Source organism: Lutjanus erythropterus, chromosome 17 (genome assembly GCF_056507025.1).
Source record: "Lutjanus erythropterus isolate fLutEry1 chromosome 17, fLutEry1.hap2, whole genome shotgun sequence".
NCBI lineage: Eukaryota > Metazoa > Chordata > Actinopteri > Lutjaniformes > Lutjanidae > Lutjanus > Lutjanus erythropterus.
In genome coordinates, this window is record NC_139333.1 from 13,075,479 (window position 1) to 13,101,071 (window position 25,593).

Sequence of the window (25,593 nt, forward strand, 5' to 3'; positions counted from 1 at the left end):
TTGTTGTTGTTTTGGTGTGGTTATTTTTGACATTTCAGTTTGTTGTTCACTGTCATTCAACTTTCACCTACTGTACGCATGTAAAGATTTTCAGTACAGAGACATTATCATGAGCTTTCCTGCAGTGGAATATAACAGATTGATGACACACAGCAAGGTGGAGGATTTGTCCTTTATGCTGGAGGTGAGGAGCTGGAAGAATTGAAGCATGCGGGAGATGACAGATGTTGGTGGGTGGCACACGCAGGTCTCGTGGCAGCCAGCCGGCAGTGCACATTCAGGCTTCAAAATGCAGGGATCATTTCTGCCCTGAGCGCTGATAGCATGAATATGAATGAAAATATGAAGCTTTCTGGGGTCATGATTCATTTGGAGTCACAACAGGACTCTTTATGATTGACATAATTCAGTGTGACTTCTGAGTTCAAACAGAAAAACAGGGCGTTGTTCTTTGCCATCTGAGCATGCAACATATGGCATTTTAATTAAGCCTCTTAGAATCATGTTTACGTCACTTTTTTGATGTTTTAATTTTGGGCTGTCATAATTTTAGGATCACTTTAATTACACTACCTTATGCTTCCCATACTGCATCTAAAATGCTATTAAACCCTATTAAACAATCTGCAGTCTGCCTTTTAGATTTTGATAGATTCTGATATGTTGTATGTTGAACTGACGTTTTGTCCTGAGGCTGCCAGTAGAGGAAATTTCTTAGATGATGATGTTATCAGTTCATTTTATTCACACATTTTGGCACAAAAAGAGAAAAGGTCATGAGGTCATCAAAAAAATTTCATGAATCTGAGGAGAGTTTTAACACTCAAACAATGCATGCTGGGAAGTCTGCTTATATGCTGATCATGTTTCTTTACAAACATAATAGAGTTGATTGAACTCTGCACTATACATTCATTCAACTCATCACTTCAAATTAAAACAATTCAAGTTGGACAAACTCATGTTTTGAAGTGCTCTGGAATAAATACTAGAAATTTTGAGTTTAATTTACTTGACTAGAAAAAACATGTATATTTACATCATTTACATAAGAAATAAATAGTTGAGTGGGGTTAATTTCTGTAAGAGTTTTTTACAGAGATGATGGTTATTTTTTACCCTCCATTAGCCTTTATATGTCTGTACATATTAGTAACTCAGGATGATAAACTATGTCAGTGTCTGGTATGATAAATAGAATAACCTCTATAAATAAATAAAAAGTCATGTCTGGAGGGTGATTTTTTAGTTGCTTGTTGGATGAAATTGATGCTAAATGTTAGCTACGTACAGTTTGGTGTCTACTGAAGCCTGTTCAGACTATACTGGATACTTGTGTGTACAGAGGAAGCCGGTTATGTTTGAGAGGGTAGCGATATGGTAAAAATGCAGCACAAACAGGCATCCTCCAGCTTAATGAGCTACCCGTGCTGGAGACAGAATACGAACTCTAACATAAAGAGGAAACTGTTTCCGAATTATCCACAATAACAAGAATACACGATCAAATACTCAGTAAGTGCTCATACTGTACAGTGGCTCCACAGCAGGGAATGTGGTGCTGGTTTCTAAAACAAGAAAAAAAAGATTTCAGAGCTCTTCTAAACTGGGATCATCTCAGTTGCTATAGCAATGGTGGAAGACGACCACATACTGTCTGAGAGTTTATGTCTGGCACTGACAAAATTTAGTGGCATACCTAAGGCAACACACATACAGTATACACAAACAGGTTTGCAGCAACCTAAAAACAGGGCAAATGTAGGATACACAAGGTTATTTTCTAATGACTCCACTGTTCTGGATACACACACATGCACACTCTGTCCTTGTGTGACTCATTCTCTAGCGCACACACAAACATTTGTCCCACTTCACACATCCCCTCCTGCTCGTACCCCTCTCTCTCTGCTCTGACACGCTTTTGCTCTCCTTTCCTTTCTCTTCCCAGCTCTCCAGCTGCGATCACACACTATTTCGCATGACGCCCGAGTCTAGATCTGAGGGAGAGCGGGGAACATCCCTTCACAGTCAGCCCCTGCTGAGATCACACTGCCACCATCCCAGTTTCCGACTTTCGAATCTTCGGCTGCATTTCCAGCGTCACGCCTGCAGCTGTTTTGCAAAACACATCAGGGACAGAAGAATAGTTCATGGTGCATCTGACGGTGATTCATCTCTAGGTGCAGAGGCAGGAAGCTGAGGTGACGCAGGAGGTTTATAATACTGTACAGTGTGTTCCCTGTAGTGTTAAACTGAGCAGAAAATAATATTACTGTGCAGTCTGCAACTTGGAAAACTTAAAAATACCTCTGTTCTTTGTTTACTATGCACTCAGCCCTCAGCAGAATGCTTCGCCCATGCTTGCTTGCCCACTTGCACTGCTGAATTTCCTTTGAAGAAAGCCACATTAGGTGATTTATGTAAAGACGCAGCAGCCGCATCTTTTTATTGTTCACCAGCAAGACAGAAATATTCAGTAATTACATGTCCATGTGACCTTTGTTTGCACAAATCTGTCCTCGTCTTCACTCAGAAAAGAGCTCTAGAAAACATTTACAGTACACACACAAGATGTTTTGATGTTTTGTTTTGAATGCTCTCTGTCCAAAGTTAAACATATCACATGTAATTTCTGCATTAAAATGTCTAAAATGCTGTACACGTGTTATATATTTTGTTGAGTTGTGCACATACATTATCCCAAATGTTTCTAACCATGTTCAAATGAAGAAAAATCCATAATTTATCCAAAGTAATGGTGTGTTTTCTGCTAGCCATTGCTAGCTAGTTCCTGGAAACCCAAAACCACAATAGCCTACTAACTATGTAATTTAGTCTTTTGTACATATTAGTAACCATCTTAAAAAAAATAAATAAATAGTTTTAACCAATCCATTACCAACACAGCCAACACATTATCATTTAATTTTTAGTGCATTTTCCTGATACTGGGTTTAAACTGGGCAGGATTATGCTTGGACATTTGTTTTTCGAGGTAACAGTGCATTTCCTGCTAGCAATTGGAAACCCAAATCCACAATAGCCTTCTAACTATGTAGCCTTCAAATGATGTAATTTTGAGTGTTTTCTACATGTAAGTTATCTGAAAAGTATTAAAAATAAATATTAATCCAAATTCAAAATATTGTCATTTAAGTTTCTGCACACTTTTCTGATATTAGGTTGAATTGTACAGGGTTATGCTCTGACATTTATTGTGAAAATAATGTACTTAAAGCTATAATATGTAATGTTTCTGCATTAAAATGTATAAAAAATACTAAGCATATGTTACATATGTTGTTGACGTTTGTGCTTATATTATCTCAAATGTTTCTAACAATATTTAAACCCAGAGAAATTCATTTTTTATTCAGTGAATGTGACAAAAATGTAAAGTGAATAAAACTTTAATATGACCTCATCCATGAGCATGATTTCTGCCTGAGTCATGTCAGATAGATTTTCATCAGATACGATTGTTGACTGAAGACAACAACTCCCATGATCCCTCGCCACTTCACAACATCTTTAAACTGTCTTTTGTTATTGTTTTAATGTGAGAGAGATCCCAAGCTGCTGAATTTACATGTTGTCTATTTAAAAGTTACATAACTACATGCATTTAGGATTAGCTTATTTCATTTAAATAATCTTTAAAATTTTAAACAATTCAGCCACATTTGGAGTGTGTGCTGCAAGAGCACCTGAATTATTTATTTTTCTTCGAGTTCACTTTGATTCATACACCCCAGCGAAGCTACAAGGATTTGACAGCCTCTTTTTTTCTGCCACACATTTCATGCTGCGATAACATCAAGTTGAAAGTAGGAGTGGGGTGTTTTTTTGGGAAGGTTCTGCTGGCAATTTTGTCATATTTGTCCAAGCGGTACAGCATAGAGTTTACGGTGAAAGCTGGAAATTGACGGTTGAGATGTGCTGACAGGATTCGGGACAGTGAATGATCTCCCCGTCAGTCACACAGTCACCTCGTGTTACCGACATTAGCCCTTGCTGAGAGAGCATAACTGAAGAGGATTTAACACTTGATCTCGTGGAGACAGCTGCATCCAGGGAGATCACTTTCCTTGCCGTCCACGCTCTGGACCACCTACTGAAGGCTTAGCATCCCGATTCCTCCAGTCCTCGGAATCAATTTGGTTTAGCTGACGGCCTTTTAAAAGCTGCAGCTAAGAAATAATCCAGCCCTGCTGAACTTTTGCAGGGTCAGTGCAGCCCAGTCGAGGAAAAAAAAACATATTTTCCTGGTAGCCACACAGAAACACTCTTAGAAATAAAGATGCTAAGTAAAACTATGCATGGTTCATGATGATACAAAGAGCCCTGGACAAAAGTGTTCTTCAATGATTTCAACAGAAAGGGTTGTTTGGATAAAACAGGTTCTTAATGGAACTCTTGGTCTTACAAAGACCTTGGTTCTGGGTAGAACAACTGCCCTTCAGGGGGACATCTTTTGGAACCCTAATTTCTAAGAGTGTAGTTTTGGAGATATCTGCAACAGTTATCCTGAGATACTCGTTGTTTCTGAAAAGACAAGTCGCTGTCTAGCAAAAGGTCCTTTTTTGATGCCTTAACCAGACAATAGTACAACATAGATACTTCAAGGGATAAAATATGTGGAAGCGTGTGTTTTTTGTGAATCGGGTGACCTGACACATTCAACTGTAATCTTCAGTAGATGCCTCCACTTTTTGGCTCAGCCTGTGTTCTGCATCCTCCATCTTCCCTGCTGAGCATTGGAGCTAACACAATTAGGGCTCTTACAGTGCCACTAAGCTGCTGTAGCCCTTTAAGGGCAGAGAACAGGCTATCACAAAGGACAACCTTCCACTCACTACACAAACCCTGCATGTCATGGCTGACCTTTCCTTTCTCTTGCACTGTCTGAACTGATTAGCTTTCCTCGGTGGCGGATACACCACAGCTTACCGCCACTGTCTAAACTCAAGTCTGATAACAACTTCAGCAAACTCCCCCACTCTGACACAACAGCTGAGTATGAAGGGGTGGTGGGCTGATAACTGTTCTCATCTTCAGCCCCATATTCTAACTGCCCTTGAACTCATTTGCTCTTTCAGGGCAGCAGATAACTCCTATCTACAGATGTGTTAATTGGGCTTTCAGAAGGAAGTCAGCATATTAAAATAGTCTGGGGGCTCGCTGGTGAACCAGACCAAAGCCTCGGGAAATCACATGTGATTCGAGCTGACCTTCATCTAATGTGCAGTCTGGGGACTATACAAAGCTGGGCGGAATTAGCTTTGCCTACACTGGCAGAAAAAAATACCACCACAGTATTTCTAACTACCCACAGAAACACCCTGGAGCCAAAGGATGTGGTGCATAAATTTATTTCAACATATATTAACATTTTGTTTATTATTTTTTTGTTTGTTTGTTAAAGACACAATACATACAGTATTTACATGAGAGATTCTACAACAACTTGCTGGCAGAAAACAATTTGATCAGGACAAACTGGGTTGAAGGCTACTCTCTAGAGCTTCAATAAAACTTGATAGAATTTGACACATCATCATTAAACTTGACAGTTCCTGTCATAACAGTCCATGAGAACAACATTGCACATTTTAACAACTGACAGTTGTCTAATGATGCTAATGGCAATGATATTTAACAAAGCCACAGCTGCTCACATCAGAACACTGTGTCACTTGTCAAGTTGGGGGCTACATAAATCATAAAGCAATGTTATGAAGTATAATCATATGCTATTATAGTTATCTTGTGTCGCATGACGTTGCGTGGTAAGTTGCACCATGTCATGTTACTTTGAGTTGTGTTATGGCGAGTTGTGTTAAGTTTAACTGCATTATGCTGACTTGTGTTGAGCTGAATTGCATCCCTTTGAGGTGTGTTACGTTGAGTTGTGTTATATTGATTATTGTTACATTGTGTTCCATTACATTGTGTTGAATTACACTGTGTTGTGTTATGTGGCGTGTTACGTTGTGTTGTTGTGTGGTGCGTTAAACTGTGTTGTGTTATGATGTTGCATTATGTGGTGTGTTACGCTATGTTGCATTACACTGTGTTGGGTTATGTTGTGTTGCATTATGTTACATTGCATTCCATTGTGTTCCATTACACTTTGCACCGTTATGTTGTGTACCATTATGTTGTGTTTCGTTATGCTGACTTGCGTTGCGCTGAATTGTATGTTGAATTGTGTTATGCTGAGTTGTCTTACATTGAGTTTTGTTTTGTTGTGTTGTTACGTTATGTTGTGTTACATTGTGTTGCGTTACTTTATATTACCTCATGCACACTGTCCATTTAGCCCCTGCCTTTTTCTACCATGCAGATCCTACAGTATCACACAGGCAGAACAGAAAGATGCAGGCAGGCCTAATTCGCATTCGACTACAATCTACTGATGGATTATCTTTTGACAGATGCTATGAGCCATACAATACATCCCTTTGACAAGTCTTCACCCTCAATCAGGTCACCTTTGCAGAATCAAGAGTGAGGATGGAGAGAGAGACAAAGAAAGTAATAGGGACTATCAACAGCTTCGATTATGCCTGATGAGACTGGGTAAGGACTTTGGTCTGTGAACTGGCTTTTAAAATACAGGAAACTGTGTATCTGCAGAAATGTGTCATCGAGTATAATAAGCTAAGCACCTGTCACTAGGAAGCTGTGGCTGACTAGGAGGGGGGTTGGTGACCAGTTGTTTCATTTGGGCTCAATTAGACTTGATTCTCAGGAAGCGGACAGAAGCCGAACCAGAGGAGCACCGGCACTGTCACTATAGCGACAGAGCTGATGGGCTGTCATGGGAGGTGTGGGGAAATAAGGAAAGTGAAGAGAAGCACACATTTAAGCGCACACACAGGCACACATGCACCTGACTGGCATAACAGTTATGTAATCTCAGATGGAAAAATAATGGTAATGAGCAAAGCATTAGCTTTTTATATGCTTTTTAATTAGCAGCATATCTTTGGAAGCTGAAGCAGGGCGCCGGTCAGGATCAATTATCAGCCCAGTGAACATGAATGGCTGACACAAGGTCATCCCTCCAGACAATAAATACCTGGGCTCTGCTGTTTGACTGATACACTTGAATGAATTCCCAGAGAGAGCCAGGAAAATTAAATTAAAGGTGAGCATAAGAGGCGTGACAATATATTCTGAGCGGCTGGGATTGTGTATTAATGTCGCATCTTGATAATCAAATATCGGAACATCTTTTGTGTTTCTAGAAAATGAATTTGTTTGATGTCGAGGTGCAAAGCAGCCCTTTGCAGTGGCTTTAAGTGACTGAATTAAGTCTAAATTGGTTGTACTCATTGACAATAAGGAAGCGTGATGATTTTGCACAGGAAATGTTGGATGTCTCTCAAGGTTATGGTGACAGGAAAATGAAGAAATGAGTGATGTCTACTCACCAATTTGTGGGTCAGGAAAACTCGGTCCAGTTCAGATAAAACCCAAAACAATAAAAGAAAAAAAGAGAACAGCAGCTGCTACCATGTTATAGGTTGTGAGAGGCTCAAGATCATATTTGTATATATTTAATTTGTTGTGATATACTGTACATTCTGTCATATTTTGTTTGCTACATACAGTGCATTGCCCCGACAGTAACTGCAAAACCCCAAAACCCCATTTCCCTGTTGTAGAAAATTTGTACCGCTACATAGTTGAACTACCTGATATTACGGTGCACTCCTAGAAATATCAAATTATTTACAATATAGAGTCATAGTTTTCACTAAGAGTTCTCCTCCTTTACAAAAATCTTGTGCTTTAGCATTTGAAACACACATACGTACACATCCAAACACACACGGCAGGTAGAAAAGAAAGAATACAAAGACATTTCTTCTCTTCTTCTTTGTTCACCACCCTTTTCACTCAGAAAATGTACAATCCCTGTATTCAATTGTGTTACATTGGAAATGAATCTCATTGAGAGCAGTTCATAAGTGGCAGATGTGTCTTCCAGCCGTTCAATAGATTTCCATTGATAATAAAACAGGAAGTGACCCACTGAAGTGTCCTGAGGTGATGCCTATTACTGAGAATCTGTCTCTAAAGTCTAGACACCTACATGAAAAGACATCTCATACAAACTGCTACATTAAGATTTCTTTTTTTTTTTCTTTTTTTCTTTATAACACCTTCTCTTGAAAAAGTCAAATTTTATGCATTGGAAGTTGGCAGGAAGTCTGAGAGATGTCGTTGAATGAAGTTGCGTAGATTGCTCTCAGATCACCGGCCTCCGAATGAACAGCATCACCTGATCAAATGGAGTTTTGGCCTCCCTGGAGCTTATAATTCTGAGATAAATGAACACCGGTAAAGAGACATAACATAAAGAGACATGAAGTGATGAGTGACAAAAGACAGAATTGATTTTCATGGAGTATCTAATTATAGAATCATTAGCACCACCACAGTGTATGGGCAGAAAACACAAATGTCTGAACGGCAGAATGAGCTGCTGAAGAGGAGCAATATCAGCAGACTCTCAAACACTGCCTGCATGGCTTCTCAGCTTGGAAAGCAGTCTTTGGTCACAAATCAAAACCTAAACGGCATGTGCCAGTGATAAGCTGTCCAAGCGTGTACCGCTGATTGATGATGTCCATTTTCCACAGCCGGGGATGTGATCCTGAGCTTCTCTTTCATGGTTAAAGTAACTCTCCTTCTTCAGTGGAGTCTCTGTGGTAGTCATTAACACCTCTTCACAGCTTGTTATTGCTGTGAAAAGCCATCTAGTCTCCACCGCTAACATTAGCGTGGTCACACACAGATTTCGATGGCAGTTGCCATCACCATCTGGCTTTTGTTCTTGTCTCGGCCTGGAGACTGGTGCTGTCCAGACTCCTCTCTGGGAGACAACGGGTCGGAGAGGACACTGCGCTTGAGCGGTGCTGGACGCAGACAGGATGTTCCTGGAGGGGTGGAGGGCTCGGGGTGTCTGTGGGAGGAACGTGATGAAGTGGAGGTCGAGGAGGAAGTGCAACTGCCAGTGCACACTCCTGAGCTCGACCTCTCACCTCTCTTGGCTCGGCAAGACGCTCTGCGCCTGAGCTCGCTGACCAGCTCGTACTTGACAAAGCAGAAGACATCCTTGACTCCACAGCGTTTTTCCGGCTCAGCGGCGAGCAGCCTCTGAAACATGCGCAAGGCGTCATCAGTGAAGCGTCGCCATTGAGACGGGTACGTTCCCACAGGACACCCTGCTTTCTGCCAGCGCCGGAATTCCTCGTAGAAGGCATCAGCCGGCAGCGCAGCCTCCCAGGGGAAGTTACCTGTCAGCATACAGAAGACGAGCACGCCGAATGCCCACACATCCAGACTGGTGGTCACAAGGAAACCCTCAGCACGGCTAGCGCGGCACACCTCCGGCGCTGTATAGGGGATGGTCCCACTCACCCGTTTCACACGGCACCCCACACGTCGGGTCATACCAAAATCAGCCAGTTTGATGCGGCGGCACTCGCGGTCAAACAGGAGCACGTTCTCAGGTTTCACATCCCGATGCACCAGATTTTTACTGTGCATAAAGTCCAGAGCGAGGCCCAGCTGCTGCATGCAGCGTTTGACCATTTCCTCTGGCAGACCCACCTGAAAAGTAAGGAAAGGACAAAGTGTTTGGAGACAGAAAGAGACGAAGACAGAGAAGATTTTTGATTAATGTGGTCTAACAGATGTATAGAGTTCATTGTGTATGGGGTGAGACTATGGGGGGGTGATACAAGAAAAGAGCTTTGTGATGAGTAGCTTACAGTGCTGTTAAAAACAAAAGGTGATGGTTAAATAGAGTGGAGGAATGAAAGTACAGGGTGAAAAGTGACAAGCTCCCAAAATGAAAACTGAAACAAAAGAGCCTCCGTTTTGAGTTCCACCGCAACCATTTTTAATGAGCCTTTAGAAGAACCTTGAAGTCATGCACTCCCAGCATATCAACTGGAATAGTACTAAAGCAAAGTGAGCGCTCTGCGCAGAGAGAGAAAACCAGGACGAAGACAAGGCTCCAATCCCTGGAGAGCTTGTTAAAACCGCCGTGTCTGAACATGGCGAGTGATTGGAGCAGCTCTGGCTCAGTGAGGATGGTGATTGGTGGAGGGAAGGATGATAGCTTTACCTGTGGGGGGATGATGTCGAAAAGGTCCCCAGCTGGGGCGTATTCTTGTCCGAACACATAGCTGTCTTCCGTCTCAAAAAGCACGTCCAGGACTTTGATAATGAAAGGGCTGCAGCTAAGTGAGCCTGTTAGACTGTACTCCCGCAGGAAACTCTTGAGCTTCGTCTTGTTCTTGGTAACAAACTTCAGTGCCATTTTGGTCCCTGCAAATATCAGACATAAACAAGTAGAACACATGGGCATTCAAAATTAAACTTTGCTGTATTAAACCTGTGTATCAGATAAGAACTGCAAACATTTTGCTATCCAAAACACTTAAAGGGGCAATATACAACATTCAGCTTCACTAGATAAAGATAAGGTAGAGTTATGGCAATGCAGTAACAGAATCCCGATCCATATTTGATCAACACTGCCTAGTTTGATAGTTGGATTTGGAGATTCCTTCAACTTTTCCAGTTGAAATTTCCCACCAGGAACCGGGAAATCCCGACTTATCAGTTGAAATGGCATGATTGGTTTTGTGAGCAGTGTGTGTTCAGGTGTCACTTTCTTTTTCCCAACTTTATTGTGTAAACTAAAAGCGCATTTGTTTTGTCCTTAGATGCTGATAGTCTCCGACGACCTCTAGTGGCAGTTAATGTCATATATAGCTCGTAAAGTGGATTCTGTTACCTGATATTCAAAGGGAGGGGGCAGATTTCCAACAACCCAACCATGTCTTTGAAACAACCGATGTACATTCATTCACATAAACATGTACAAGGAATGAATCTCACCTCCATTACACACACACAACCAGCTGTTCGTGATCACAGCTGCAGAAATACAGAGGCTGTTTAGTGCACACACAACACTTCTAATCTCTGCTGCCCTCTCAGCTTCTCTCTGCGCTACCTTACAATGCTTAGTTATCCCGCTTTCAGACAGAGCCAGCTCCCTAACCTTGATTTTCTTACAACCAAGGATTAAACAGCAGACCTAAAAAAAAAAATCCCTAACAAACCCTTTTAACTGCGCTGAAATTAATTTCTCGGCACTGTGCCTTGAGACTTTATAACACGCTGATCTGACTTAACAGGTTATCCTCAACTGTGAGGCATGCTGCTGGCACAATGTGGATTTGGAGATCTGAGATTCTTTTTTTGCATTTATGCTTTAGGTTGACAGTCAAGACATACTAATAGGGCAAAGTTAGAGGATAAAAATGAAGCCTCACTTTGAACTCTTGATGCCTTAAAGCCTCTGGAAATTTGGCTTGAAATAGTAAAAATACATATATGATATCAAAGTTGGGTGTCATATTACATCCACAAATACTTTGAAAACCTAATTCCAAAAACAGCTCATTTTGCTGTTTAGGCAGTTTATCAAGACTGTGTAGGCATGGCATATCACATTTTGATTGACATCTCCCTTCCAGCATGAACACAAAGCAATACACTGCCACGGACAAGGTCAGCAGCAAAGTGTATAAAGTGTACACTATATTTACAGTATTTTCCAATGGGGAACACATTGGAACTTTCTGTTTTTCTTTTTCCTGTATGAAGATATGCTATGTGCTAATTTCATCTTTGTTAAAAAAAAAAAATCACATTTTAAAAGTGTTGCTGGGGACCTGTAAAAGACACATACACAGTCACATCCAAGTTAGCTAATGTTAGCAAAACACTAGGTAACTAGCATGCTAACGATTTACATAGATTAGCTAGGTAGTTATCTAGCGATTTGCTAACATAAGATACCAGATGTAAAAGATTAGCTAGCTAGTTAGCTTTTGTGACAGGGCAGAACACTAGCTAACTGGCAAGCTAATGATTGCTACCTAGCTTGTTAGAACTGTTATAGGAGCACAGAGGAAAAACAGGCGGGATTCAGGTAGGGTCAGTTGCACAAAAATGTCTAAGCATAAGCATGCCCAATTCAAGCCCAATATCAGGGGAATGTACAGAAACAGAAACGACAATATTTGAATTTGGATTAAAACTAATTTATAATACTTTTGAGATGCTTACTAATGCATATATAAGGTCCTAAATTACATAGTTAGGAGACTAAGTTTCCAGTGGCTTTAATCAACTCACCCTGTGTCCGGTGAGCCACCAGGTCCACTTTGCCGTACGTTCCTTTCCCTAGTTCACGGATGTGCTCGTATTGTTTGGCTACATCTGCTGCCGACAGGGAGGTGATGGCCAGGGCCTGCATGTCCTCCACAGGCACACCTCCGCAGTAGCCCATCTTGGATGTAGGGGAGCCCCCACCGCTGCCCACTCGTCCCGGCCCAGATGGAGAAAGAGACAGGCTCGCCTTGACGCTGTGGGGCAGACTAAATGAAGAGGAGGAGAGAAAACTGCTTAGTGCCAGGTTTTCATCTGCTGCGATGATGGCAAGCAATATAAATTTTATGCAGGTATGTGTTTATGACAGAATGCTCTTCAGTATCTTTATCTCTATTGGCGCACGTCCACGTACTCTTGTCTGTACATCGTGTCCCAGAGGGTGGTTAAATCAGGAAGGCTTTAACAGACCTTCATTTCCATACAATCAATTCAGGGAAGGCATCAACAGGGGAAGTGCTTTCAGTAAATGTATTGGACTTCCTGCTGTCCCTCTAGATCACTCTGGCCAGCTTTCAGATATGGCTGGTCTCAGACAGCACTTACTGGCAGACAGCTATGAGGAAAATCAATATGACCAGGTAGAAGGACTAACAAATAGAAACAAATGGAGAGAGCAGACAGCTTCAAGGTGTATACATGCTGGTAAGGCATGCTAGACTTCATCTGCAGAGGTGAGAAGTAGTATAAATCCTTTACTGAAGTAGAGTTTTCTTTCTGTACTTTACCTGAGTATTTATTTTTCTGATAACCTTTTACTTATAGTCCCTATGTTTAACAAAATATCTGTAATTTCTACTCCCTCACATTTTCAAAACAGCCTCATTACCTTAGTTTTAATGTATTTGAGGGGAATTATTGATTTTTTTTTATTTTGCATCATTGTTTGCTGCCTTCCCAACATCAAGACTTATTTCAACCTCAACAGATGGGACAGCAATACATAGAAAACATACATATTCTTTGGGGTATCCCTCAGTGCATGTCATGCACAACAGGCATTGCAAAAGGAAAACGATGTAACATGACGAAAAACAACATAAAAAAGATATAAAACTAAAAAAAAATATGTAAGACAAAATGAGACGAGACGATTATGTGAAAAGATGTAACAAGAAGAAAATTTATGTAAAAGACATGACAAGACAAAAAACAATGTAAAAGATGTAACAAGACAAAAACTACATGAGATGAAAATGATGTAAAACTTGTCACAAGATGAAAAACAACATAAAAAAGATGAAAGTTGAATAGGTGAGGATTCAGTTAGCTTTACACAGTAACAGCAGAAATTTCCTTCAGAGGGCAACCTTTTACTTTTATACTTCAAGCACATTTCAGAGCCTGTGTTTTTTTACTTTCACTTGCGTAAAGGAGTTATCTTTTTTACACAAATATCTGTACTACTGTTTAAGTAAAGACTGTGTTTACTTTTGCCACCTCTGATCATCTGCAACCACTCTGTATTGTTCATATAAATGTCTTTCCCATATAGCAGAAAAAAAATCTGTGTTGCTGTGAGAAAAGAGAAAAAAGAAAAGGGGGACGGTTAGTTTTGCCTGGAAAACAAATTTGGTTTGCACAGTGGTTATTCTAAGTATTTCAGTCAAATTGCTGAAGTTGAAAAAGAAAAAAAAAAAGAAATACTGCAACAGAAAAGTTATTGCTGATTTTCAGAAGTGCCAAGTTTGAAATAGGTCAAACTGATCCTAGGAGGAAAAAATATATCTGCTTTAATTGCAAGCTCAGATGGAGTTAGACACTCTAAATGTGCCAACTGACAACAAATTAAAAATCAGAGATGAGGGACTGTGCATGTTAGCGTCTGTCACAGCATTTGAGCAAACGGTAAGTAAACTGAAAGAAAACTATCGAGCAAACTGCTCAAAATGGACCTTTCGAGGAAATGATGTGGATCACACTAATGATCTTACCCATTGTCGCTCTTCAACCCCCCTCCCAACACACACAATCAAATTTAATCATCCAATCATGCACCGCACGCACGCACACACACACGCACACTAATAGGCACCAAATCAGCACAAACAATTCTGCTGATGGCCTTTTCCATCCATCATTCGACAGCAACTGCTTTGCTCTTTGTTCTTCTCTCACTGCAGCCAGTTTCTCAGCACCTCTGGTTTAAACAAGAGCCTGGAGGGTAAAAGAGCTGAATTAAAGGGACAGTTTGGATTATTTGATATGAGGTTATATGAGGTACTTATCAATGGCCAGTGTATTAGCTACAGTAGTGGCTGGTTGGTACACCCCTAGTTTGGGCAGGTTGCTGGCCTACCACTGCCTCAGTCGATTAATTTATTTGTGCTATCATGCGACTTTGGTGTTTTAAAAGCACAGTTTGGATTCAGCAAAGCTATACAATAACACAAACAAACTCACAGATGGAGGCAGCAGTAGCGTAACCTATGGAGTTGGTTGGTTTGAAAAGAGTGATATTTGGCTTATATAACAGCAGCTTCCGGTCGGAAAAACCTGTCCAATGATGAGGTAGAGCTATGAAAATATTCTAAATTTAGCATACACTTGAACTGATATTGATTATTTTAGGTGGACCTATATTAAGTGGCTAAAACATGTTTTGTTGCTGACTCTGTCTATAACAGTTCATTGCTTAACTTCATTCTGGTGGTCCTTCATGTTTCTCCGAACGGGGGGCACACTGACCAACATCATAATACACTGACTATCAATAAGTACCTCATACGACCCCACATCAAATAATCTGAACTATCCCTGTAATGTAGCTTATGTAAAGTAGATAAAAACATGGCAGTGGAAGTTTTGTTCAGACACTCTGAAGGTGTTGAGGTTCCTCAGCTATCTTGTGGGAAGAGCGTGATAAATATAGCCATTAGACAGTGAAAGCTAAAATAGGATTCGACCATTTGCAGCCTTGTGTTCTTGGCTCATCACTGTTTGTCGAAGAAAAAAAACAACACAACACTGCAAATAGAAAGAGAGCCCAGGATGCATCTCTGTAGATAACACTTGCTTCTTGATTTTATCATAAGCTTGGAGATGGTTATATAAGAGACTATGAATATTGTAGCCTACTCATGCTGAGCGTGCCCACTGTATCGCCTTCAGCAAGTCAACACAAAAGTTGATGATTATCCAGATCAGTCTGTGGTCCAGGTTTTGGTGATTAAACATTTAAACAGGACAGACAGACATTTCCTCTGACCGCCCACCCTGCAGGGCCCCATAGCCTTCAACAGTGAGAACTGAGCAGAGAGAAGGGAGCGCTTGTTTACTGGCACTTCTTCCACCCAGCTCCACGGGCTGAATGTGCAGCACTCCAGCATGGATCTTAATCACATTACGCAGCTCCCACCAAGACAAAAGCACACCCCACCCAACAGCGCGGGATGCTTTGCACTCATTTCCTTTGCAGAACTGGATTAAGCATCCTGAAATGTGATGAGTGCTTGGGAAGAAGGTGCTCTCCGCAGCTTGCGATGACGCTGTAAATGTGAACCAGCAACTGCAGTGGAGTGCCCCGGAGGTGTGGGGATGAAGTTATGTGGTCTCTGGGAAATGATTGTGTGTGTGTGTGTGTGTGTGTGTGTTTGGGAGAAGGAGGAGGAGGGCAGGGAGGTCTGGTGTATCAGTCGCACAGTGACACTCTATCAAAGGCCCTTTGTGTTCCTACCTCTGAGAGGGAGCAGCTGTGAGCCTCCGCACGACACAGCGTTCGTGCACGACCGCAGCCACATGCCCCACTGATCTCCCGTGCTGCCCTCTGCTCCTCTCCTGTCCTCTCAGGCGGCTAAAGACAAGGTAACAGCCACGCGCTCCACATACAGATGAGGATTTGGCTTGAGACACATTTTAATGGGTTTTTAAGCCAGTCCCACTTATTGTTAATCATCTGTAAGCCTTTTAAACACAGATCCCAGGGCTGCTTGCTTATTCCTGTAATGTAGAGCTAAGACCTTGACTGTCATGTTTTAATTGTGATGAAAATTCCTCTGGCATTTCAGTGTCTGAAACTTTAAAAGGCACATGTCTGAAAACAAGCCTGTTTTCGTCATTTCTAAAAAGAGATGGACATACAAGGTTTCCGTTCAGCTGCAACAATCTGTTTTCCAGCCACTAATTTCCCCTCAACTACAGATTGACAATCTCGCTCCATTTAGCAATTACTTAAATCAGAGCTGAATGCTTTTGCAGTGTAACCCTCTTAAAAACCAACCTGTTGTTCCCAAAAAAAGGCAAAACATCCAGTTTTCTGTCCTAATAAGCACAGCGACAGTCTGGAGACCTGTTGTCACTGCCTCCACGTGTTACTCATGAGACTAAACTGTGCAAGGAGCAGTTGACCTTTTCTTCTACAAACACTTAGCTGGAGATGAGAGCAGAGATGAGCCTTGCGATGCCTCTGGCAACTGTCTCTCCTGTCACCGTGACTGTCTCTTAACAGCCTCAGGGTGTCTTCTTGACATGTACCCTGTCTGCTGTGATGCTAGCCCCTGGACTCTGAGGGCTACACTTAAGGTGAGTTTAGGTCTTACTGTGGACTTCAGGTGGCCACAAAGAATTCTGGTTATGTTTCATCTGTTCTTTAAGATAAGCTTTACTTTCAGCCCTGCTAGTGTGGCTCTAAGGATGGCAATGTTGATATGTTGGTAGGCCAGTTTGTCCACCGCTTTGGTCCAGACTGAGATGCGCAACAACTATTGGATGTACAGACATTCAAGACTTTCAGAGGATGAGTCCTACTGACTTTGGTGATCTCCTGACTTTTCCTCTATAGCTAACATTTGTGGATGAATCACCATGAAATATGGTACATGCATAAATGTTCCCAAGTTTTCAGATGAACTATAATAACTCTGGTGATCCCTTAACCTTTCATCATGCGCCATCATCAGGTCAAATTTTTTATTTTAATACTTCGGCTTATGACTAAGACTTATGACATTGCCAACATGCACAGATGGTCCTTAGGATTAGTGCTAATTAACAAGTGCTAGCATGCTAAAATACTTAACTGAGATGATGACCATGGTAAACATATGTACAATGTGTAAATATTTGAGGTAGCGTGGGATCATAGTAGTTGTTGTCTATCTATCACAGTTAACCAACAGTTATGTTTAGTCATGTTTGCCAACTTCCTTCCTCGCTTTCTGACGTATCCAACGTGTCCTGTGTTATGTCTGAAGTTATGGCAAAGTCTGGCAGGAAATGCACCATTACTGTGAATAAATTACAGATTTCTCTCTGTTTGAACATTATTAGAAAGACATGCAGGTTAATAGGTTAATTGGTGTCTCAAAATTGCCCATAGCTGTGAATGTGAGCATGAGTGGTTGTCTGTCTCTATGTGTCAGCGCTTATATGAATTGGCGAACTGTCCAGTGTGTACCCCGGGACAAGGGGGTAGGCTCCAGCCCCTGAAAACCTTTCTCTGCAAACCTGACTTTTGGTTAAACAGTTGAAGTTGGAATTATGTTAAAAATTATAGCTTTACTTTTAAGTGTATTAACTAATCACTGCTGTCACCTTAGTGCTTGCTCTTGGTGGGAACTATTGGGTCTCTGTAAATAAAATCATGAAGAGTCCTTTCTAGACCAGCTCTACATGAAATGCGCCTTGAGATAACATAACTTGCTATGATTTGGTGCTATAGAAATAGAACTGACTTTACTTGACTCTTTGTGACTGAGACAAGGTTTCTTTAAGAACCTACACCACTGCTTTTTGCTAACGACTGAGTGGGTGTTTCCATTTGAAAAACCTGGAAAAGAACGCAGATGGAGTCACCGTTTAAGTATGCTTAAGGTCGTCATCAATTACAGGGCTATTTGTTCTCCAAAGACTAACTGTATAACATTACCAATTCATTAACATAGGAAGCAGAGCTTGCAAGTGGACACATTTTCTCTCTGGCATAATATCATGTGACTCTCATCAGGGCCAATAATTGTGTGTTGAGAGAGGAATTGGTTCGCCTAGTTTAAACTATGCGACTGATACAGTTGCAATGAACTGTGACGTGACATTGATTAGTGCATAAAGAAAGCCTTCATAGAGATGAGGCTCAAGCATGAATACAGATTTATGAAATATGAGTCAGATTGTAGTGTGGAAATGATGGGCAATAAAATTGATGTTGCATCTTCATCTGTAATAAATGTACTTTACTATACACAAAGTGTGCAGAATGTATCACAGCGAGCAGCTTTACACACAATGTTTTCCCCTTTTTAGTCCAGCCTTTCTTCCTCTCCTCCTCTTTCTCTCTTGTCTGTTACAGAAAATGTAAACAAGGGACTAATGAAAGAAATAAATAGATTGCAGAGCCTGCCTCGCATCCCTACCTCTCTCCATTACTAATGGACTGGTTGCTTTGCTCACGGCAGAAGAGTCATTATGGCTGAAGACTGATCTCTTGTGTCCAATTTACTGTCAAAATGCCCAACGTGCCTTGCCAATGGGTCAAAGGGAAAACAGTGAATGAAATACGATATGACTGACGTGATTTCTCTCACTGTCAGTCTGGAAATAAAACAACCTGTACTTTATAGATGGTGTGTATTTTTTATCTTTGTCCCTCTCCTTGCTGTCTCACTATGGAATCAGGGAATATAAACAAATAACTGCAATCCAAAACAATCTATCACTCCATCAAAAGCAAAATGGGCCTCCTTGTGACAGCCATTTGCAGACAGGACACTCTGTGTCCTACTAAAGCGTAAAAAACTGCATCACCTTTATTAGCAGAGCATAGAAGATCAGAACCAGTGAGTTGGTGGGTTTAGCATCTCCTTCACAGCACACAGCTAAAGACACCTCCCACTGCGCTGTGATAGGTGAACCAGCATCCCAGGCCACGGACACTCACTTTGACAAATCACCTGTTCTCAGCTTTGCCTGGCTGCCCATATGGAGGACCCCTGCTGGGACCAAGTGCTGTGTAACCCGTCCCTGACTTGCCTCGCCTCCACTCTGCTTCCCGTCATCCTTCCCTCTTTCTACTGTATGTCACACATCCCATGGAGCTACCACCTGCTGCTGGGATGACCTACGACCTAGGAAGGGACAATCTAAGGTTAAAGGGATCCAAGCAATGACTGAAAGTGGAAATTAGCTGTGGGTGCAGATCATAGACGGTCGAAGCAGAAGTGGACGGAGAAGTGCTTTAAAACCAGCATTCTCTCTCATGGCCAGCAGGGGGCAACTCTTCTGGTTGCAAAAAGTACAATTTTATGGAGTCTTATGAGAAAATGACCCTACATTCACTTGATTTATGACCTCAGTAAACAGTTTCTTAATGAGTTTATGGTCTCAATCGCTGGTTTCTTGTCTTTTTCAATAAAACATGACCTTAATTTTGCAACTATGGTCCCATTTAGAGTAAAATAGGTGATAGAGCTGGGTATGATTTGGGGCAGGGCTACCATGTGACTGAAGTCATTCTCCAGTGAAACACAGGTTTCACGAAACTCAGATCAAACTTTCAAACTGGGAGATCATATATGTGTCAGTTCTGTACATATTTCTCATGTAAAACATTTTCAGAAACCTAATTTAGTGTACTGTTTAGTTGTAACACAAGAAAGATCACAATCACACGGCTGCCATTGTGTTTCCAACAGAATCTCCCAAAACTCAGATTAAACTGTCAAACAAGGCAGCACTGATCAAAAGTGGAAGATTCGGTTTTTACAACTTCAGACACATAATTTAGTGTACTGTTTAGCAATAATACAAAAAAAGATTGTGACCAGTTGACCAGGTCCTGTCTAGAAAGGAACCCTTGATTTGCAAAACTAGTGCAAGATTTCTGTGTTGTTTGTCCATTTCACATGTTGGACAAACTAATTATATTTTATAATGTGACTGTGGTTAAGATATGGGTAGGTTTAGGGACCAAAAAAACACCTGCTTATGGTTAGGGAAAGATCATGGTTTGGGTTAAAATGATCGCTCTTGTAAGATCTTTCGCAGGTCTGGGGTTCCCTTCTAAATTTTGTTTCCAGTTTTCAACACAGCCTCCAGAAACAACAGACAGATTAAAACCGTCACTTTAGACAGTGCTGATCAAGTATGGAACAATATTCTGCCATAATCCTAAAATTGTGATTCAAAATGATAACCTACAAACCAACGTGTGTCATCATGGTGGCTTCATCTACTAATTTAACTGTCTATGGTGCAGATACAAGGACACTTTGCACAAGTACTGTATGTTGACCACAAATGAATCATCAAAAAAAAGGGCATAATTATAGACCAAAAACATGTAGAACAAAAATAATACCCCTGACAAAACATCCCAGTGCAGACTAAATCAATATTGTGGTTTAGTATAAAGGCTTTGGGATTAGAAACTGCAGAGCATCTCATTATAAATGCCATGTCATCATCACCCTCATTGCAATTACGTCCTGCAAAAACATCTTTTAGCAGTGAAATATCACTGCAATAAGCTTCCCAGGGAACACAGTGTACCTAACCCCCCACTCTATCACAATCCAGTAGCCTCAAGTTCCAATAGGGAGGCTTCTAGTGCCCAGAGTGAGAGACAGACACAGAGAGAGGGGGAGAGAGAGCAGGAATGGGGAAATCCAATGAGAACGAACTGAAGCATCCCTCCCTTTGTAGCACATGTTATAGACTGTGTCCCTTTGATGTCAAATACATGGGGAGATGGGACTCTAATGTGAGCTCAGAAAATGGGGTCTAAGAGGGGGCGTGGCTAAATGATGTAACAGCACAGCACTAATACAAGGAGCACACTACAAACTGACAATATATGGTGATTTGTGATCCTGCTCATACATAAAAAGCCTCTAACCACAATCTGTGTCCTAATGTTCATCACTAAAGCTGCATTCAACCTTTCAACCCTCTCTGTCTCTCTGTCTTAAATTCAAAATCAGCTTTAATTGCATGACTGGATATTAGCAGTTGCTGCAAAAGCAATCATAAGGCACAATGTAAAAAAACAAACAAGTCAAAAACAAGAACAAAATGCGCATAAATCCAACATTGATTAACAGTAAAATAATAATGATAACAGGGCATTGGAAAATGGAAACTACAGTAAACACATTCCTCGATGCAAATTTTGTGAAGTACATATTCATGAACACACATTCAAACATACACTTACACAGTGTCTGCATTGATTGACAGGGGTATCATTATGCAGCTGTTTCCTCACTGACATGATGGCAGGTTAGGATGTAATGCACAGATACTTGTTTTGCTTCTTTATTTTCACACAGCAAGACAAAGACTTTTAAACAAGACAGTGAAAAAAAAGATTCCTTGTCCTCTATGTCTCCTAAGTGATAATGATTGTATCCTTTCTGTTGTCTGAGCAGCCATGCGTTCCTGCAGCAGCTAATCCATTAGTCTGATTTCCTCTCAGATTTGGTAAGGCTTTTGCCAGCATTCGTTACAAAACGGTAAATTAATGATGTGCATTTCTTTGAGTTTTGTGGCCGTCTGAGGGGCAGCGGTGGGATTAGCTGGTGTGTATGTGCCAGCTGTTCGACTGGGTCAGAGTCTGGGTCCTGCTGTTTCCATATGGAGCTGTAATATAGCTGTCATTTTATCTGCTGATACTCTCCTAGTTCTGCAGGTCATGTCTAGGACGTTTCTATGGACTCCCAGGATGTTTTTGCTTAATTTCAAGCAGAGAAGAATATTTAATAGAATATTTGGTCTTTTTATTAAAGCTACTACGAGGAGTTTTTAACTGCTTATGAAACCATCACAATTTAAAACTGACCTACATAAGCAAACAAAAACAGCAGAAGAATGGCTATTTCCATACAATTATAGAAATATGGCACTACTTTTACATAAACACTATGTACCCTATCCTACCCACTATACACATTAGGGCTGCAACTAACGGTTTAGTCTATAAATGTCAAAACGCTGTAAAAAATATTCATCACAATTTCCCGGAGCCCAAAGTGATGTCATCAAACTGCACTGTTTGTCCAACCAGCGATCCAAAACCCAAAGACTCTTCATTTACAATCATAAATACCAAAGGCAAGAAGCACATCCTGACGTCTAAGAAACTGGAGCCAGTGACTAACATTTCTTTCTCAAAAAATGACTGAAAAGATCAACTGATTATCAGAATAGTTGGCGACTAATTTTCTTTTGATTAATTCAAATCGTTGCAGCTCTAAAATGCATGAGTCTGCTGTTTAAGGGCTGTTTGTTTTGGGGTTACTGATGTTAAAAGTGCAGCAATTTCCACCATTGTTGTGTGTATTAATTGATGATGATGATGACTGTAATATGTGGAACAGTATAAAGCAAAGCCAGTGTTCTGTCTGAGTAAAGTTTTCACAGTGTTTGGGGCACTAACACACAAACTCACTCCAGGTAGAGCAGCCACTGCTCATTTGATTTGATTTTGACCTTTTCCAGAGTAAACATCCCAACTATTACTGCTGCTTTTTCTCAGCCAATACAATGTTTGTGACAAAAGCAAATCCCCATGTATCGGCTGCTCTTGTGTTTCATTGAGAGTCCATTACCAGCCTCCAGTCCAGGCTCTGCTTTTACAGGGTTTGCTCTGTCAAGTCAGCTGCTCATTTAAATGCATTAGACGGCATTAACGATGAGATATCACCTGTCTGTCCTGGACAAAGTATAAAAGGGCCATTAAAAAGTGGAGTGGCCCGGATGCCCTCGCATCCATCTAACACAAAGCTGAATCACAAAAGCAGAGTGGGAAACAAATAGGTGCGAGTATCACGAGTCATGTGGGTGAAAACACAAATTAAGTCTCAGCTCAACCATTAACACCAGTTAGAGTTAATCATAGGCTGATGGAAAATAAAGCTGGAGGGCCGTATATTGACTGTTGACATTTACCTTTTATAATACAGTAAATTTATTATTCATATACGAATACTGTCCATGAGAATAGGGCTGCAACTAACAACTATTTCAATAATAATGAAATAATCTGGTTATTTTCACAGCAAAAAGAGAAATAAAATATTTTAATTTTTATCACACAGGGAAGTAATATGGTTGGCCATTTTGAATGATTGTAATTTATAGTAATCCTGATTTGGTCATTGATTTACTATGATGACTTTATCTTCAAAACTAAAAATAAAAAATATTCAGAAGGAATCGCTTAAGACAAAGTCTTCTTTAACTGGAGGTCTGTGGTCTAATGTGCATGTATTGTGTGGGTCCTTAGCATGAAAAGTTTTGGAACTCTTGGTCAATAAAATGACAGAAAAATAGCGTAAAATGCTAATCACAAATTCCCAAAGCCCAAAGTGACGTCTTTAAATTGTTTCTTTTGTCCAACCAACAGTCCAAAACCAAAGATTCTTTATTTATTATCATAAAGAACAAAGAAAAGCAGCAAATCCTCACATTGAAGAAGCTAGAACCAGGAAATGTTTGACATTTTTGCTTGAAAAATGACTTAAACGATTAATTGACTATCAAAATAGTTGGCAACCCATTTTCTTTCAGTCAACTAATTGATTAGTCATTGCAGCTCTATTTATTATACAGCCAATTTATTACTAATCTGTGAATACTGTCTATGAGAGTAGGGCTGCATTTAGTGTAGGCCAAATAAAACTGTGAAAAAGTGATGTCTTTAATTAATTTCTTTTGTCCAACCAACAGTCCAAAACCCAAATATTTTTCATTAACTATTATAAATGACAAAGAAAAGCAGGAAATCTCATATTTAAGAAGCCTGAACCAACAAATGTTTTAGATCTTTGCTTGAAAAATGACTGAAACTGTTGATTGACTATCATAACAGTTTTTCTTTCAATTTACTAATTGATTCATCGACTAATCCCTGCAGCATTTTCTTATTACTAGTTGTCCAGTATGAAATCAATTCTCACCTATTTTGGTGATCAATTAATCATTTTGAGTCATTTTTTAAGAAAACAAAGCCCAGTTTTTCTGATTTCAGCTTCCTAAATGTGAATATTTTCTGGTTTCTTGATTCCACTATGACAGTAAACTGAATATCTTTTGGTTGTAGACAAAACAAGACATATGAGGACGTCAACACTGATCTACATTTTCACCATTACATTTAACAGGCCAAACAACCAATCGATTAAGTGAGAAAATAATCCTCACATGAATAAATAATGAAAATAATCGTTTAATTAATTAATTAATCGTTGCAGCTCCACTGTCCATGAGAGTCAAAGTTCAGAAGTTACTCACAATCAAACAAATCAAAGCCCTTCAAATAAAAACACTGCACAGTATTTGCAAAAATCAAAACCAAAGCACTTAGACTTTCAACGATTGGATTTCATACATGATAATAAACATTTTCCGAACCTGACTTCCCCTCCCTGTTTGTCTTTCTCTGCAGGTAACAGTATCCCGTAGCCTGACCCGGTTTCAGGCACCTCAGGGTGCATCTAGGTGTTTCTCACTCACCTGCTGGCGACCTGTCTCTCTCCTCCATGGTCCTGCATCCGCTCGGCGAGCAGAGCTGCTGCGCTCTGATCCGCTGAAGGAAACTGGAAGATGGATCTCCTCGTCCGAAGGAAGTTATCGATCAGTTATAGGTGCTGAGAAAACCACACAGGTCCTTCAAAAGCATCAAAACCTCGCAGTTTCGCAGCTGACAAAGCTTGGATGAGGTTCCCGTCCTGTTTCCGGAGATGGTCTTCAATCTGTGACTTTCTTTCTTTGGAGGCGGATTAAATCAAAGCATCATCTGATGCTGCTGGAGATGAGGACACAGGCTGCTGGGATCCCTCCTCTGAGCGCCCACCACCATCTCAACCTGCCAAGCAGCGGGTGGAGGCTGCGTGTTTATCTTTCGCTCCTCCAGCGGTCCGCATGACCCAGTTCAGCAGCACCACACACGCTGCTGAGACGAACCCATTCATTCACATCCACACAGGGGGGCTCAGCTGAGCTCAGCTCTCAGACCTCTGCGCTCTGCAGCGTGCGTCCACGAATCTGCATGTCTCTCCAAACTCTGCGTCCTCCGCGCGTCAGGCTGCTCTGTCCGTCGGTCCAGCGGAACCCTGGGGTGGAGTGGTGGAGGATGGAGGGGGGTCTCAGATGTTGCTCCTCTGCTGGTCTTACCAGTCAGCTCCCTCATTGTTCACCGTCTCCACCCTCTGGCAAATTAATACGCTCACGTGTCCCGGGTCCTAGCGCCTGGACGCTCCTCATCCAACCAGCCTCAGTGCTTCCATGATGAGCTTTTTTACTTTTGATTCATGCATTGAAGGAACAAGCTGCTCCACTCTTGCATAATTCAAAAGCTTATGGCCTCAAGTACTTCACGCGGTGACTTTG

General features: G+C 41.0%; 1 protein-coding gene across 1 annotated transcript; it reads right to left on the minus strand.

The window, feature by feature from the left end:
* Positions 1 to 6,041: 6,041 nt before the first annotated feature.
* Positions 6,042 to 25,383, minus strand: sbk1 (SH3 domain binding kinase 1). Its single transcript, XM_084741465.1, has 4 exons — positions 24,718 to 25,383; positions 12,238 to 12,479; positions 10,151 to 10,353; positions 6,042 to 9,630 (listed from the first exon to the last, which is right to left on the minus strand). The coding sequence occupies exons 1-4, from the start codon at positions 24,753 to 24,755 to the stop codon at positions 8,803 to 8,805; spliced, it is 1,311 nt and encodes a 436-aa protein (XP_084597591.1). The 5' UTR covers positions 24,756 to 25,383; the 3' UTR covers positions 6,042 to 8,802.
* Between the last annotated feature and the right edge of the window lie 210 nt (positions 25,384 to 25,593).